Here is a 14,911-nt window from a genome sequence, read left to right as displayed (position 1 = left end):
TGATATGTTGCCTTCTGCGAGCGACTTCCGAAGCGCTTTCTGATGTGCTGACTTTAGTGGTTGGAATACCCCAACATCAAGCGGCTGCATGAGGTGGGTGGAATGTGGAGGGAAAATAGCAATGATGATATCAGACTTGATACAATACTCAGCAAAGTCAAGGTGGTATGCCCTGTAAAGCCATCCACAACAAGCAATCGGTAGATCTTCTCGTCGTCAGGCCGTTGGTTTGGCGGCGCCTCCACGCGACTCATCCCCATGTTGGGGCGCCGAAGATGCTCGTCACAGCCGAACCACTCTTCCAGCGAATTTCCTGACTGTTTTGCTTGCGCTGACGATGCCCAAGACCAGCAGTTGAAATGCCTTGCCCACTCAAGGTGTATCTCTGCGTTGGAAAAGCCAGTTGGCGACTGGGCAAACCGTACGCCTGTCATGATGTCGATGCCGGCCCAGTTGGTGGTAGGGTAATGTTGGAAAACAAGCCAGGGTGGAAGAGAGTCCCCCACTGCGTTAACTGAGGCAATTACCGTGCAGGATTCTCGGTTTGCTGGGTCTAAAACTCGGGGCCGGGTGCTCTTGACTCTAGTGGTGCGCGTGATGAGAACTTGGATGCGTTCTCGCAGGCACCCAATGCGTATTCCGGCCTCGTCTTCATTCCAGATCTCTGAACTGCCAATACGGTAGCTGGTGATGATTTCTCGAAGCTTTGAGTAGAAAAATTCGACTTCTTCTACCCCGTGGGCTTCAAAGGACTTCCGGGCTCGTTCAACTGCTTTGAGATACGTCTTCGCGATCGCAGGATGACTTCCACGCCAATTGTCAAGCCAACTTGACGAGACCGGGCGGGCATTGGGATCTCGACGCATTCTTATTGCATTTGCAACAGCTTCAAGTTGCTCTCGTGGCGGGCATGCCGGTGCGTTCCATCCACTGTACATACGCAACCAGGGCGTCGTCTTCGTCCTCCGTCAGCGCCAATGGACGCCCTGGAGCACGGAAAAGGGGTTTCTTATGAAATTAATGGCTCTCTGTACGGATGAGCTCTTCACATTGTAACGGATGGCCGCATCTCGCACGGAAAGAGGCGTTCTTTTGGTGTTGTTGAGCGACGAACATCGGCTCTGGGGTCGCGACGAGACGCCAGAACGGCTTTTGCTGCCTCCAGGGTAGCCATGTTATCTGTCATAATGTATTCCGGCAAAAAGATACGTAAATAAAGTCAAGTTGCGCGAGAAAACGCGGTTGAGATGCATAGGGTTGACGTTTTGGAGGTGGGCTGCTGTGCCGGATTTTTTGGGCTGTGCCGGATTTTTTGGGCCAACTAAGTGGCGAAGACACTTAGTTGGGCTGCTGTGGCCCCACACCAAGATCAACGGGTATATAATATATTATTAAAAACCTTAAAAAGAAAGCTTAAGGTATTATTAATAATACTTAGCTAGGAATTATCTTAAAGGGTCCTTAGATACTAAGTCTAATAAGGTCCCTCTTTAGTTTTTAGTCCCTTAGTTTAGAAATTAGTATTAAGTATAGTTATAATAGTTATTTAGGGTAGAGAGAGCTATATACCTATTTTATATAATTTCCTTAGTACTTTATCCCCTTATTTTAATACTTAGTAAAGATAGCTAGCTAGGCCCTTTTAAAGTAAGAGTAATTATATAAAGTAGCGACTAGACCGCCCCCTTAATTAATATTAGTTACTAGCCTAACTACTATATTATAAAAGGTATTTTCTTCCTAATATATTATTACGTTAAAAAGGCTATTATAATTACTTATTATAATACTATTATTATTATAAAGTATAGCTTAATTTTATAGTTCTTAGAGATATCCCTTAGTAAGAGGGACCTAGGAAAATAAAAAACACTAGTATAGAAGAAAGAAGAAAGAGCTAAAAGGAGGTATAGAAAGAAGGGTAAGGGTATAAGGGGAAGTAGAAGTAGCGATAGCTTCCTATAAAGGTAGCGAGAGATAAGACGGATATACTAGTAATAGTAGAAAAACTAGTAAAAAGCGCGGTAGTTAAAAGGATATTAGTAGCTTCTTTAAGTAGGATCTTCTTTATTAATTAAGACGTTAGATAGGTATAAAGAGGGGTATTAAATAGAGGATAGAAATAGAATTAAGGCAATATAAGAATTACTCCCTTACCTTTATTACTACTCTTATAAGAATTAAATCTCTCTGCCCTACCTATTTAACCCCTTACTTTTAATTTTACCTTTATATATTTTTATATACTTCTTATATCTCTCTTTATAAGAATTATAAGCTTTAAATACTATTAAAGTAGCGTATAGTTTTAATAACTATAAATAACTTTATTTTTAGCCCTACTTATATTTACGGTGCTTATAGTACGTTAATAATAAAATAAGTAAGTATTATAGTCTTTATAGTAGTCTATAACGCTTAAAGGGGTATATTATAACTTAATAAGGGTCCTAAAGACCTAATAAGGGTCCTAGTAGGTTAAAGACTAATATATAGCTATTAAAGCTTAGGCTTATACTTATATATATTAATAAGCGCGCCCCTTATCCCTATAAGTAGAGATAATACTATCGTTATATTTCTAGGCATTAAATTATAAGAATATACCCTTATATTCCTATTTTACTATTATAAAGAAATAATAGGCTTAGGGAGGCTCTATAAAATAAGCTAGTAAAAAGAGGCTCTATAATATAGTCTAAGGGAATAACCCTTAAAGATAAAGACCTCTACTAGATATCTATACCTTCCTTTAGGAAAGGCGGGTTAGGATAAGCCTATCCTAATAAAATAAAATATATATAAAATACATATATTAATTATAAGCAGAACGAATACTCTATTGCCTATTTTAGCCTAGCGGTTCCGAAGATATACGCGATACGAGAATAAGTAGGGCATAGAACATTCTAGTTAAATCTACTACTTATACTAGAACCTATAGTCTTACGTTAACTATTACGTTATAATTAGACCACTTACTAAGTTAGGAAGACATACTATAGATAGAGCTTTTTAAGCACTATAGAATATACTAAAAAGCTAACTAATTAGTCTACTAGTAGGCGAGCAATAGTCTATAAAAGATAAAGGATTTCCCTAGGAGTAGTAGATAGAATAAGTAAGTTTATAAGCATCCTTTGCAACGCTATTCTTTTAATATATTATTTAGCCCCTTATATGCTCGTTATAAATTCCGGACGAAATCTTACCCTATACTCCTTTAACCGATATTTCCGCTTACGTTATCGATTACTCGATTCTACGCTTATTACTTATACCATCTTATATAAATATAGTAATTAACCTAAGGGATACTAAGGAAGTTATATAATAAATCTAGATACCTATAAGCTATTAGATTAATAGGGAAACCTATTCCCCTTTATACTTTATATATATATATATAGCTATACTTATAGACTCCTTCTTTTAAGTAGGATAAAGTAATATATACCCTTCTTTTTAATATAAAGACTTAGTAAATAATAATAGTTAAAGCTAATCTATACCCTTAGACCTTTAAGCTTTAAGGATAGTATTTTTTTCCTATAACTTCCTTCTTAGCTTTTCTTATTATATATACTTAATAGCTATATATTATAAGGCCTTAAAGCTTAGTACCTAAGTAGGCTTTTAATTACTTCTTTAATAATCTTAGACTAAGATACTTAAGGCAGCGATATTATAAGTTACTTACTTTCTTAGTTAGTAGCTTAGGCGCTTATATTACTATAAATACTTACTTCTTATACTATAAGAGTATTCTTATTATAAATTAGCCTTTAAAGTTAGTTAGTTTAATATAAATATCCTTTATAGGTTAAAAATAAAGATATCTTAAGAGCTAGTTTTAAAATATCCTTATTATTATCCTTAGCCTAGCTAAGAAGACGCTTATTAGTATTTCTAAGATAAAGTAAGTATTTAGTAAAGTTATCTTTTTACTATTAATAGTAAGGATAACTACTATTCTTATTCTTTATACTTTAAAGGCTTAGTCTTTAACCTAGACTTTATTATTAAAACCCTATTTAAAAGTTCCTTCCTTAAACTATCTAAGGTTATTAAAGAGGTTAATATCGGCCCCTAAGTTATAGATTAATTTATTAGTAAGTAATAGCATTCTTTTAATAGCTATATTTACCTTAGATAAAGTAACTATATTAATAGTCTTTCCTTACTTATTATTACTAATAATAGTATATATATACTAGCTCTCTTTCTTTAAGGTAGGAATTAAGGGACTAAGCTAAGTACTTTACTTTCTTATTTAAATAGTTCTTTTACTGTTTTTCTATATTTTATTTAGCTAGATTACTATATTTCTAGCTTAATAAGAGCTTCTTATTATATATTATCTATAGTAAGTAGTAGTTTTCCTACTAGCTTATTAAGTTATTAATATACTACTTATAGCTAACGTATTAGCTTCTAGCTTAGGTATATACTTTCCTAGAGATTTAATTAGCGCTTCCCTTTTTTATAGGTAATTATAACTTCTTTTTATAAGTATACTATTATTTAAAGTTAGTAATTAAGTTCCTTAATAGAAGTTAATCTTTATTATATCTTTCGTTATAGAGGTTAAGCGCCCTTATTATTATAGACTAATATAAGTCCTACTTATCTACTACTATAAGAAATTCTTATCTAATTCTTATATTATTAAGTATATCGACCTTAAGGTCTTATAAATCTATAATAATTTAGTTAAGCTATTCTACTTAAGCTTTCTAGTCTTAGGTGCCTTTTTTATTAATAAAGGTTATATATCTCTTATAAATTAGCTTTTTCTCCTTTACCCTTAAAGGAAGAGTTTATCTCTTTAATTCCTTAATTTTCTCTCTTAGGCTATTATATATTAAGGTTACCCCTTAAAGCCCTTTATATCTTTTAATTAATTCTTTAAGTATAATTAAGGCTTTCTATAAAACCTTATATATTATATAATAGCTAGGTAGGGCGGATAGGTCGGCCTAGGTAGGGGGCTAGAAGTAGAAGAAAGAGAGATATAGAGGGAGAAGGCATAAGATATAAGGGAAAACGTAGCTAAAGAGCGACTATAGTTAGATAAAGAGGGAGAAAAGAGGAGAATCTCTTCTTCTCTTAGCTAGACGATCTATATAGGGGAAAGATATTACGTAATTTCTATCCTATAATATTTTAGTAATTAAATTATAGCTAGAATCTTTTCTTAAGGTTATAAAAGGAGTCTTTTATATCCTAGTATTATTCGTTATAGCCTATTCGCTTTATAAGGTATATAGCCTTTACTTCTTTTTCTTATTAAGTAAGTCTCCCTCTAAGATTTATAATAAATTGCTCTTAGTCTAGCTATTAAGGCTATTTAAGCTCCGTTCTACTATCTAGGTTAGTATATTCTTAAATCCTATAAGTCTAGGCCTATAGTTTAATCCCCTTAATCTATAAGGTCTAATTAAGGCTTTCTCTTAGCCTTATAATATAATTATCCCCTTTTATTTCCTTTAAAGATATCTTAGAAAAATAAGGGGTCTTACTTAATAAGTAATCTCCTTCTTTAAGGGATATATAATTTATATATTTCTAGTAGTACCCTATAGTATAGCTAGGCTCCTTACCTTAATACTATAATTTAAGCGTTATAATAGCGTTAATAGCTTATAAATAGCTTTAGAGGTATTATTAGTAGGTAAAAGATAATCTAGTTATATAGACCGGTCTTATAACTCTTAAGTAAAGGCTTAAGAGTATAGTAACAGAAATAAGGGCATGGAAAGGTAAATTTAGTAATATATATCTTAGTCTATCTATTAGGATAAGGGAGGGGCTTATATAGGTATAGTAACTATATATAGCTAGCTAAAGGGGGGCATTAAGATATTCCTATACCTATGTTAGGCCTATATTATATCCTTAGGCTAGGGGAGTCATGTTAATCAGGCAGGCTCCCTTGTGCATGACTATTAGGTCCACTGGGCATGACTGTGGCCTCTTATGCCCACTCTCCTTAACACCTTCATTCTCTCCGGTCCTCATGGAAACAGCGTCTTGGGCCAAGGTGGCACAGGGTTATTGTTATCTCCAACCAACGAGGTTAAATTATCCCTCCATGTCTCGCTTTGGACTAGATCGTCGGCACATCCAAGTCTTTTTGACTCGCCATTGTTGGCTGTCGACCAGCAGCTGCGCGGATACCCACCCACGACTTTGTTTACGGCCGCTGCCCGCCGCAACGCAATTTTCCAACTGAAGGAGCTGTCGTGAACGCCGAATACATGATCCGCACGTTCGAGGATCAAAAGGTCGACCAGACTTTGGATATCCCACGTGAGCTCGTTAAGGTTGACAAGATCGGCACCGTCGAGCAAGTCATGCTTCGAAATGACCTGCGCGAAGGGAAAGTCACTCTTGAATTGGATGACTCCATCGTGGTCTCCGCTAGCGACGTAGATGATTGGGTTTGGGGACGCCTCCCCGGTTTGTTGTACGCGTGCTCGAATGTACCCAGCCTGCGTCTCATACGACGTATAGTGGTAATCCTTCGCATCCTTCTCGACACGGAGGTGCACGCCAAGATAGCTTTTGCGTGACTGTGAGGACTCGGCGAGGTCTAGCGTCCCCATAGGGATGGTGACATTGTAGCGATCCGCTAGGTTATACAGCGCGGTCCCGGCAAGACGGTAGACCGCGGGCTTGACGGGAAGAAGCTCGCTGAAGTGTCGTGTCAGCTCTAGGCTATCGAATACCGTAGGCCATGAGCACCAGACGTGAAATTGGTTTAACTGGACGCGAAATGGTGATGCGGGCGTTGGTGGTTCCGGAGACTGCTTGGACAGCCACTCGTCGAAAAGTGATGGCCATGCGTCGGGATTAGCGAGGACGGGTTCCGAGTCGGTTGGGTCAGCAGGTGCGAACTCGAGTTCGTCGACCGGTGTAATGCCCGCGGTGGTCATGTTTTCGGGGTTGTCCCTGACGTCCTCGATCGATTCGTATAGTATGAGCTGTGGGCAGTGCGAACGTATCGTGTGTTGAAAGAGTGCCAGGTCAAACATGTAATCAAAAGGTACAATGTCTGCCGTCCTGAAGTCCGACACGTCTTTATCGTTTCTTCGAGCCAATCTGGGGATGACGAACGACCCTGTTTCGACGTTCATGGTTACTTAGGTTGGTTTGCTCGGTCAACTAAGAGCCCGGGGGTTGCAGCGTACCTCGTGCGCCGATGGCATATCGGAGACACTGTAGCGTAGCCTGCCGAATGTTCCCAATACCCCCTGTTTGTGTTGGGCACTCGAAAATGATGTTTGGATTCCATGGTCGATCACCGCCGCTGCAGAGCGCCTGCAGGTCTTCCCAGCCATAGCTACCGGTGATGGAGCTGTTCATGAACTCTACTCGACACTTGGTCAGCTCCTCGGCCAATATGAATGGTGGATATTCCCTACTATCAATAAAGCCCTCCTTCTCATGGAGCGATGGCTTAGGCTCTGGCGATGGTATGGCCTTGGCAATCTCTGGAATAACCGTGGGTTCGATCGTGGGTTCGATCGTGGGCTCGGCTCGTATCTGGGCCGTCGACCACGAGTTACGCAGAGCGTCATAGTTGAGGCGGAGAACCGCTAGGGAGTATATTAATATTGCTCCCACGACGAGAGCCAAGCGAGGGCGGGTGCGTAAGACAGATATCCTACCCAAAGCCTGCACTTGGATATAACAGAATGATAGGACGGCCATGATTGCACGAATGTTTACTCGCAGGTGAATATTAAACGAATAACATTTATGAGGAAGAGAGCAGGCAAAAGAACGTAGAAAGTGTGGTTCTTTCACGTATTCAGTGCCGATCGTGTCTGTTCCTTCCCCTGTCATCTCCCAAGGGGCATGCCAGCCCTATTACACCCATCCTTCTTCCTTCCTTCAGCCTGAAACCCTGACTCGCACAGTGGCAATGACTATGTGGGCCGAACCACTTTGCTACGGGGGCCGCGTTACGGGGGCCGTGTGGCTGACCTTCCAAATCGGGTAATGTACCCCACTGCGTCATGCAACGCACTAGGTCATGCGACAATTTTCAACAGGAGACCGGTCCCCTATGGGGCCCGCCAAGGCCTTTTCGGAACGAGCTTGAGAGCATAAGAGGCAAGGCGGCTGGCTTGTGAAATGAAGGAATGAGCCTGACACAAGCACTTATCTTGTGCGCCTAACACCTACTTAATACATGCACGGTAAACCTAATCACGTCTTTTCGGCCAACTTTTCGAAACCAAGCCTAAAATACGAAAAAAGCATACGCCTAGAACTATCGCGAATAGCGTATTACGCCCCCCTAAGTGCAGCCTCGCGCAGTGTTACATTGAATAAGTCAGCACACCTAGCTTCCGGCACCCCCTACTTCCGGCACCTCCCTACATTACTATCGCGTTAACTTCCCACTATATCGTAACCGCGTTTTCTCGTGTATCTCTTATTTAATAATTATAAAATAAATATTATTCGAATTAGCGATACCTCGTCTTTTTAAATATACTAAAAACTAGCTCTAAGAAGCGCTTAAAGCTATTAATAATAGTATACCTTAGCTCTAAGCTAGTTATAAGTAGGGTATTCTAAGAATAACCCTTTAAACGCGTCTTAAAGGAGCCCTACTAATAAAGGAGGTAAAAGAGGCATCTTAAAGGCTTAGTTAAGAGCAGGAAAAACACTACTATAAATAAGTTCTTACTTAAGCGGCCCTTAGGCTACTTCTAACGTATTATTAACTTAGGGAATTCGCTAGCTATATTATCGTAGCTAGTAGAGACCCCCGCCCGCTTAGAAAATACTAGGTTTCGAGCTTTTTAGCACGAAACCTAGAGATTAGCACGATTAAAGGTAAATCTCTTAATTCTACCTATATTAACGGCGCCTCTATAAGCGGGATTAAGGAATAGTTCTAATTACTTAAGCTACTAGCTATATAGGCAATCCTACTAGAATTACGCTTTAATATAGACGAAATAGGTATCCTTAAGGGCCTTAGCTATAACGGGCTAGTGCTAAGGAGCTTAGAAAAGAAGGAGGCTATTAAAAAGCGGCTTAGATTACGTTATTAAACTATAATCGTTAAATACGTCTTTATAACGGGCTAGGCTTTAATCCCCCTTATAATCTTTAAGGGCTAGGACCTTTAATAGTAATAGTTCTCTAACAAACTTAATTTTCTAAAGGATTAGGACTTCGTTACTTCCTTAAAGGGCTAGATAAGCGATTCTATCTCTAGTTAATATAGTAAAGCCCTTACTAAGCCGGTTTATCTTACTATAGCTATTAACGCTATTAACGCTATTAAAAAGAAAGAATTCTAGTACCCTAGCTATTTATAATACCCTTAAAACGCTTAAACGATTATAAGAAGTCCGTCGCCTTATTATAGGGCTAGAAAACCGCGGTTAAGTTAACTATACGATCTAACTACTCTTTAGTAAGGTTAGCTATAGCCTTAATAAGTAAAATTAGTAACTTATAGTATCCTAGCTTTAAATATAATAGCTAGAGTATTGATTATATCGTTTATAGCCTTAGAAATAGAAAAAGGTCCCTTAAGACCTTAATAAGTAGTTTATATAGATTAAATAAGTTATAAAGATAAAGAAATAGCTCGAGCGTACGCTTAAGCTAGCTACCGCCGCTATAGCTAATTAGAACGTATAATTTAAAGCTCTTTATAATAGCTAGTAGCTAGAGTAGCTAGAAATACTAAATTTAATTATCGTAATATTAAAATACGGCTTTAATTGCTTTTAGAATATACCTACCTTAGTACTATAAAGGGTGCTAGAAGTAAGGGGTATTAAAAGCTAGGTATACTAACTTACCGCTTAGCTAAAATAAGGGCACCCTTAAGTAAGAGTAATATTAATGCTTATTATATCTCTTACTAGTCTTATAATATACCCCTTAGGTCTCTAGCTATTATAGTACTAGAGAGCTATTTAAATATTATAGCTAGTAACTTAGATAATTAATTTTTTACTAACTTAGTTATCGTAGGGTTATAAATAAGAGATTATATATATATATAGTTTCCGGAAGTTATAAGTTAGGCTAGCGCCTTCCCTCCTAGGCTTATAACTATTATATTAAATACCGCTTATCTAAAATAAGGGCACCCTTAAGTAGGAGTAATATTAATACTTATTATATCTCCTATTAGTCTTATAATATATAGCTACTAGTAGGTATATAATATACTATTAAAGTTTATAACTTAGGCTAGGTTTTCCCTTATATAGGTAGAAAACTCTTCCTTACCCTTACTAACTAAGGGTATATATCCCTTACTAATAGAACCTAGCCTAGACCCGACCTAGGACCCCGGCCTAGGCCTAAAGTAGGCCCCTTTAACCCCCCCCCCCCCTTTATTTTAGGAGCCGAAATAAGTACCTTAGAAGCTAGGGCCCGCTTAAGGGAAGCTTTAAAAGGCTAATACCCTTTAAAGACCTTAAAAGAGAGGCTTAAAGCTTAAGGCTAAGACTAAGACTAAGAGGATATTAAGATATAAGATAATAAAATAAGCTTAGGGCTTACTTAAACTATTAGCTTAATCTAGCTTAGTAGGCCTAAGATTAGCTTCTTTAAGCCTAGCCTAGCCCTACTTTAAGCTAGCTACTTCTAGCTAAACTAGCCTCTTAAGTAAGTAAAGGGGTAAAAGAAAGCTACTTTTAATAGCCTTATTAACCCTATACCTATCTAACTTATACTTTAACGCTTATAGTAGTAGTAGCCTTAGCTTTAGCCCTAGCACCTCTTCTTTAAGGACCGGGCTTAGGGCTTCCTTTAATAGGCCCTCTAAGCTTTTAAGGAAGCTTAAAAATTAAACCCTTTTATAAGACCCTTATAAAAAGGCTTAAGAAGGTAGCTATAGGGACCCTAGACTACTAATAGCCCTTATAATAGCCCCTATAATAGCCTAAGGCCGCTTAACGACCTAAGGCTACTTAAGGAAACCTCGAAGCTAGCTTATAGGCTAAGGTTACTATAAAGAAGGCGCCTAAGGTCTTAGCTAAGGCCCTAGCTAAGGCCCTAGCTAAGAGGAATATAAAAAAGGACTTCTAGCTTATCTTAAAGCTAAAAAAGGGACTACTAAGGCTAACTATTAGCCCTATTACTTTTTATAATAAGCTTAATAAAGCTATAAAGAAACTAGCTATATTAGCCTTATTAAATTTAAATAAGGGTAATATAGTTATAATAATAAAGGCCCCTTATATAATAAAGAAGCTTTTAAAGTAATAGGATAAGTAGTCCTTATACCTTAAGAGGCTACTTATTATATAATAGCTAGGTAGGGCGGATAGGTCGGCCTAGGTAAGGGGCTCGAAGTAAAAGAAAGAGAGATATAAAGGGAGACAGTACGAGATATAAGGAAAATATAGCTAAAGAGCAACTATAGTTAGATAAAGAGGGAGAAAAGAAGAGAATCTCTCCTTCTCTTAGCTAGACGATCTATATAAAGGAAAGATATTACGTAATATATTATATAATATATTACGTAATTTCTATCCTATAATAAATGCCCCCCCTTAAGGAAAAGATAAGCCTACTCTTAGGCTCCCTTAGTAGTCCTCGTTAGAATAACTTACTTCTTCGTCGGAATATTCTTTAGCTTCCTCGTCGGCTTCCTCGTCGGCTTCCTCGTCGGCTTCCTCGACGGCTTCCTCGTCGGCTTCTTTATCGGCTTCCTCGACGGCTTCTACGTTAGCTTCCTCGATAGCTTCCTCGTCGGCTTCCTCGGCATATAGGTAAACTAGGCAGTCTAGGTCGTACGGGTCTAAGCAGTTAGGGGCTAGATCCGTCTCATAGCCTAGGTTAGGGGCTAGCTCGGTCTCGTAGCCTAGGTCGGGGGCTAGCTCGGTCTCGTAGTCCGGGTCGTTAGGGACTAGCCCGTCGGGGACTAGGTCGGTCTTATAGTCCGGCCCGGTATTAGAGTCTCGGTAGTTAGGGTTAGTTAGCTAATTAGAAGCTAGCCGTAAGGCATAGTCTTAATAGTCTACGACGGTCCGGGCGGTATTAACTTGGGCAGGGGGGTAGCTGCCGCGTTTCTTAGTGCCGCCACGGGTAGGAAGATAACTGCTAATGCGGGCAGGAAGGTTGCTGCTGCCGGCACGGGCAAGAAGACGATAACTGCTACCGCGGGCAGGAAGGTTGCTGCTGCCGGCATAGGTAGGAAGGTTGCTGCTGCCGGCACGGGCAGGAAGACGATATGTCTAAAGATACGTAAATAGCTAGTTCTTCGTTAGGAAGAGGATTCCGTATTCTCGGTAGGTTCTTCGGAGCTAGTCTTCTTAGTATATCTTATAGAGCCTTTACTACTCTTCTCGGCTAAGGAGGGAGAAGTCTATTATAAAGGGGGTCGACCTCGTCGGTCTAATAAGCAATAGTTGCACTTAGTACCTTAGTTACTGCTCTTATAGCTTAGTGCATCTCTTAGCTTAGTGCCTAGCTACTAGTATTCTTTTAGATTAGCTACTAGTAAAGATAGCTTAGTATACTTATATAGTTACTTTTAAGATCGAGAGATAACGACGGAATTACTACTATTTATTATATAATAGCTAGGTAGGGCGGATAGGTCGTCCTAGGTAGGGGGCTTAAGGTAGAAGAAAGAGAGATATAGAGGGAGACGGTATAAGATATAAGGAAAACGTAGCTAAAGAGTAACTATAGTTAGATAAAAAGGGAGAAAAGAAGAGAATCTCTCCTTTTCTTAGCTAGACGATCTATATAAGGGAAAGATATTACGTAATATATTACGTAATATATTACGTAATTTCTATCCTATAATACTACTTATTAAATCCGCTAACCTTTTTACTAGCTAAACTAAGCTAATAGCTTAAAGTATCTTTAACTTCTTAAAGACCCTTATCCTTAATATCTTCGCTATAAAGGCTAAGACCTTTAGTAGGATTAATATCCTAGGGTAGCCTAGGTAGCTAAGCACCTTAAGCTTAACTTAGAAGGTAGGATCTATTATCTTTATAGTTCCTTTAAAGGCTATAAGGGCTAAATACTAAAAAAGAGCCTTTATATAATAAGTCTATAGCTTTAAGTTAAGGCCTATAAGGAATATACTATATATATATAGTACTATAAGTACCTTTCCTTTAGCTATAACCCTTAGACTTATTAATAGCCTATTAAATATACCTTTTACTTAGAAAAGTACTTAACTAAGGATTATAGCTACCCTAGCTATAAAGCTAGCTAAAGCTACTATTACCTTAAGGTTTAATACTATAACTATTAAAGAAATTACCTTATAACTAATAAGGTATAATATAAAGTTTATAAGGGTATAACTAATACTTAATAGCCTTAGCCTCCTTATACTTATAAGGCCCCTTAAGCTTCTTAGGCCCCTTAAGCTAAACTATAACCTTATTAGTATTATATAGTATAATATTAATACGTAGGAAATAGCTAACCTATTAATCTTAAAGTAAGCCTTAAAAATAAAAGCGGACGTTATCTTATTATAAGAGCCTTATATTTATAAGATCGATAATAGCTATATCCCTATATAGTATTTAGCCTATAATATTATAACCCTTATCGTTTTTACTAACCTTTTTAAGCTTACTAAAAGGCCTAAGTTTATAGCTTATAAAAGGAAGGAAGCTTAAATAAAAGCTAGATTTAGTTTCGACCTCTTTTATAACCTTAATATATAAGCTATATAGGTAAAAAGTACTAAGCTATTTACCTTTATTTACTTATATAATAAAAAGGAGGTTAAAATAGCCTTAGCTACCTAAGGCTAGTAAGAGCCCTTTATAATAAAAAGGCTACTATTAATAGCCTAGCTACTATAGTAGCCCTTCTTATTAGTAAGGGACTTTAACTTATACTACCCTTATTAAAACCCTTTTATAAAACCTTTTAAGGACTATAAAGTAAAAGCCTTTATTAGCTAGCTTAATAGCTATAAAGCTTTCTTACTAATAGACCTTAAGGTAGCTATAAAAGGTATATATTAAAAGTAAGGCTTAAAAGGGGCCTTAGTTATAGACCTTACTTTTTATAGCTTATTTAAGAAGCTAACTTAAGCTAACTTCCGCTTCTTAAAGGCTATAAGCTTAAACTATAAGCTTATAGTATTTAAAGCTAGCTTAAGGAGCTTTAATAAGCCCTTACTAGCTAAACCTATTAATTATAACTATAAGAAAGTAAACTAAAAGGTCTTTTTAAAATACTTAACTAAGAAGGAATAAAACCTCTTTATAAATATAAAGAGGGCTATAAAAAGAAATAGCTTAAAAGGAATAGCTTCCCTCTTAATAAGAACCCTTATAAAGGCCTTTAATATAGCGATACTAAAAAAGAAGCCTTATATAAGGTCTAAGCCTTAATAAACTAATAAACTTACCTCCCTTTAAAAAGCCCTAAGCTTAGCTTAATAAGCTTATAAGCTAACCTAGGATAAAAAGAGCTAAATAAGCTTAATAAAGAGCTTTATAAAAGCCTAAAATAACCTTTATAGTATAGTAGTCTTATACTTAAAAGGACTACTAGCTATATTACTAAAGTTAGTTTAAATCTAGCTAAGAGTATAATTAATTTTTAGTTAAACTAATAAACTATACTAACCTACTTATTAATTAGCTAATTAGCGCTTTTAAAAGCGCTTATAAATATACTAGTAGTAAGCCCTACTATAGGTAGGCCGGCCTAGACCTCGCTTACTTAGACCTAGCGATAAATTTATTAAGGCTTCCCCCTTAACCTTAGTCTAGGCCCCTTAACTAAGAAAATAAAAACCTAGGGCTAATACTAGTAACTTAATAAGTACGGCGTAAAGCTATTATAATAACCTAATTACTAGCTTAGCTAAAGGCTAGTATTAATAGAAAATAGCCTACTAAGCCTTATAATAGAAAAATAAAGTAGT

General features: G+C 37.3%; 2 protein-coding genes across 2 annotated transcripts; both read right to left on the bottom strand.

Moving 5' to 3' along the window:
- Nucleotides 1–5,898: 5,898 nt before the first annotated feature.
- Nucleotides 5,899–7,716, bottom strand: HRG_00672 (GDP-fucose protein o-fucosyltransferase domain-containing protein; the record flags this gene model as incomplete). The annotated part of the gene is made up of 6 exons (XM_044859143.1): nucleotides 5,899–5,903; nucleotides 6,185–6,575; nucleotides 6,621–7,123; nucleotides 7,194–7,373; nucleotides 7,428–7,601; nucleotides 7,674–7,716. The coding sequence occupies 6 exons, from the start codon at nucleotides 7,714–7,716 to the stop codon at nucleotides 5,899–5,901; spliced, it is 1,296 nt and encodes a 431-aa protein (XP_044725543.1).
- A 3,860-nt stretch (nucleotides 7,717–11,576) lies between these two features.
- On the bottom strand, nucleotides 11,577–12,181 carry HRG_00671 (uncharacterized protein; the record flags this gene model as incomplete). Its single annotated transcript, XM_044859142.1, is given in 3 exon segments — nucleotides 11,577–11,585; nucleotides 11,604–11,924; nucleotides 12,077–12,181. The coding sequence occupies 3 exon segments, from the start codon at nucleotides 12,179–12,181 to the stop codon at nucleotides 11,577–11,579; spliced, it is 435 nt and encodes a 144-aa protein (XP_044725542.1).
- Between the last annotated feature and the right edge of the window lie 2,730 nt (nucleotides 12,182–14,911).

Source organism: Hirsutella rhossiliensis, assembly GCF_020360975.1.
Source record: "Hirsutella rhossiliensis strain HR02 chromosome Unknown scaffold00001, whole genome shotgun sequence".
NCBI lineage: Eukaryota > Fungi > Ascomycota > Sordariomycetes > Hypocreales > Ophiocordycipitaceae > Hirsutella > Hirsutella rhossiliensis.
The sequence above is the reverse complement of the archived record's forward strand: the minus strand, read 5'-3'. Positions and strand labels throughout refer to the sequence as shown.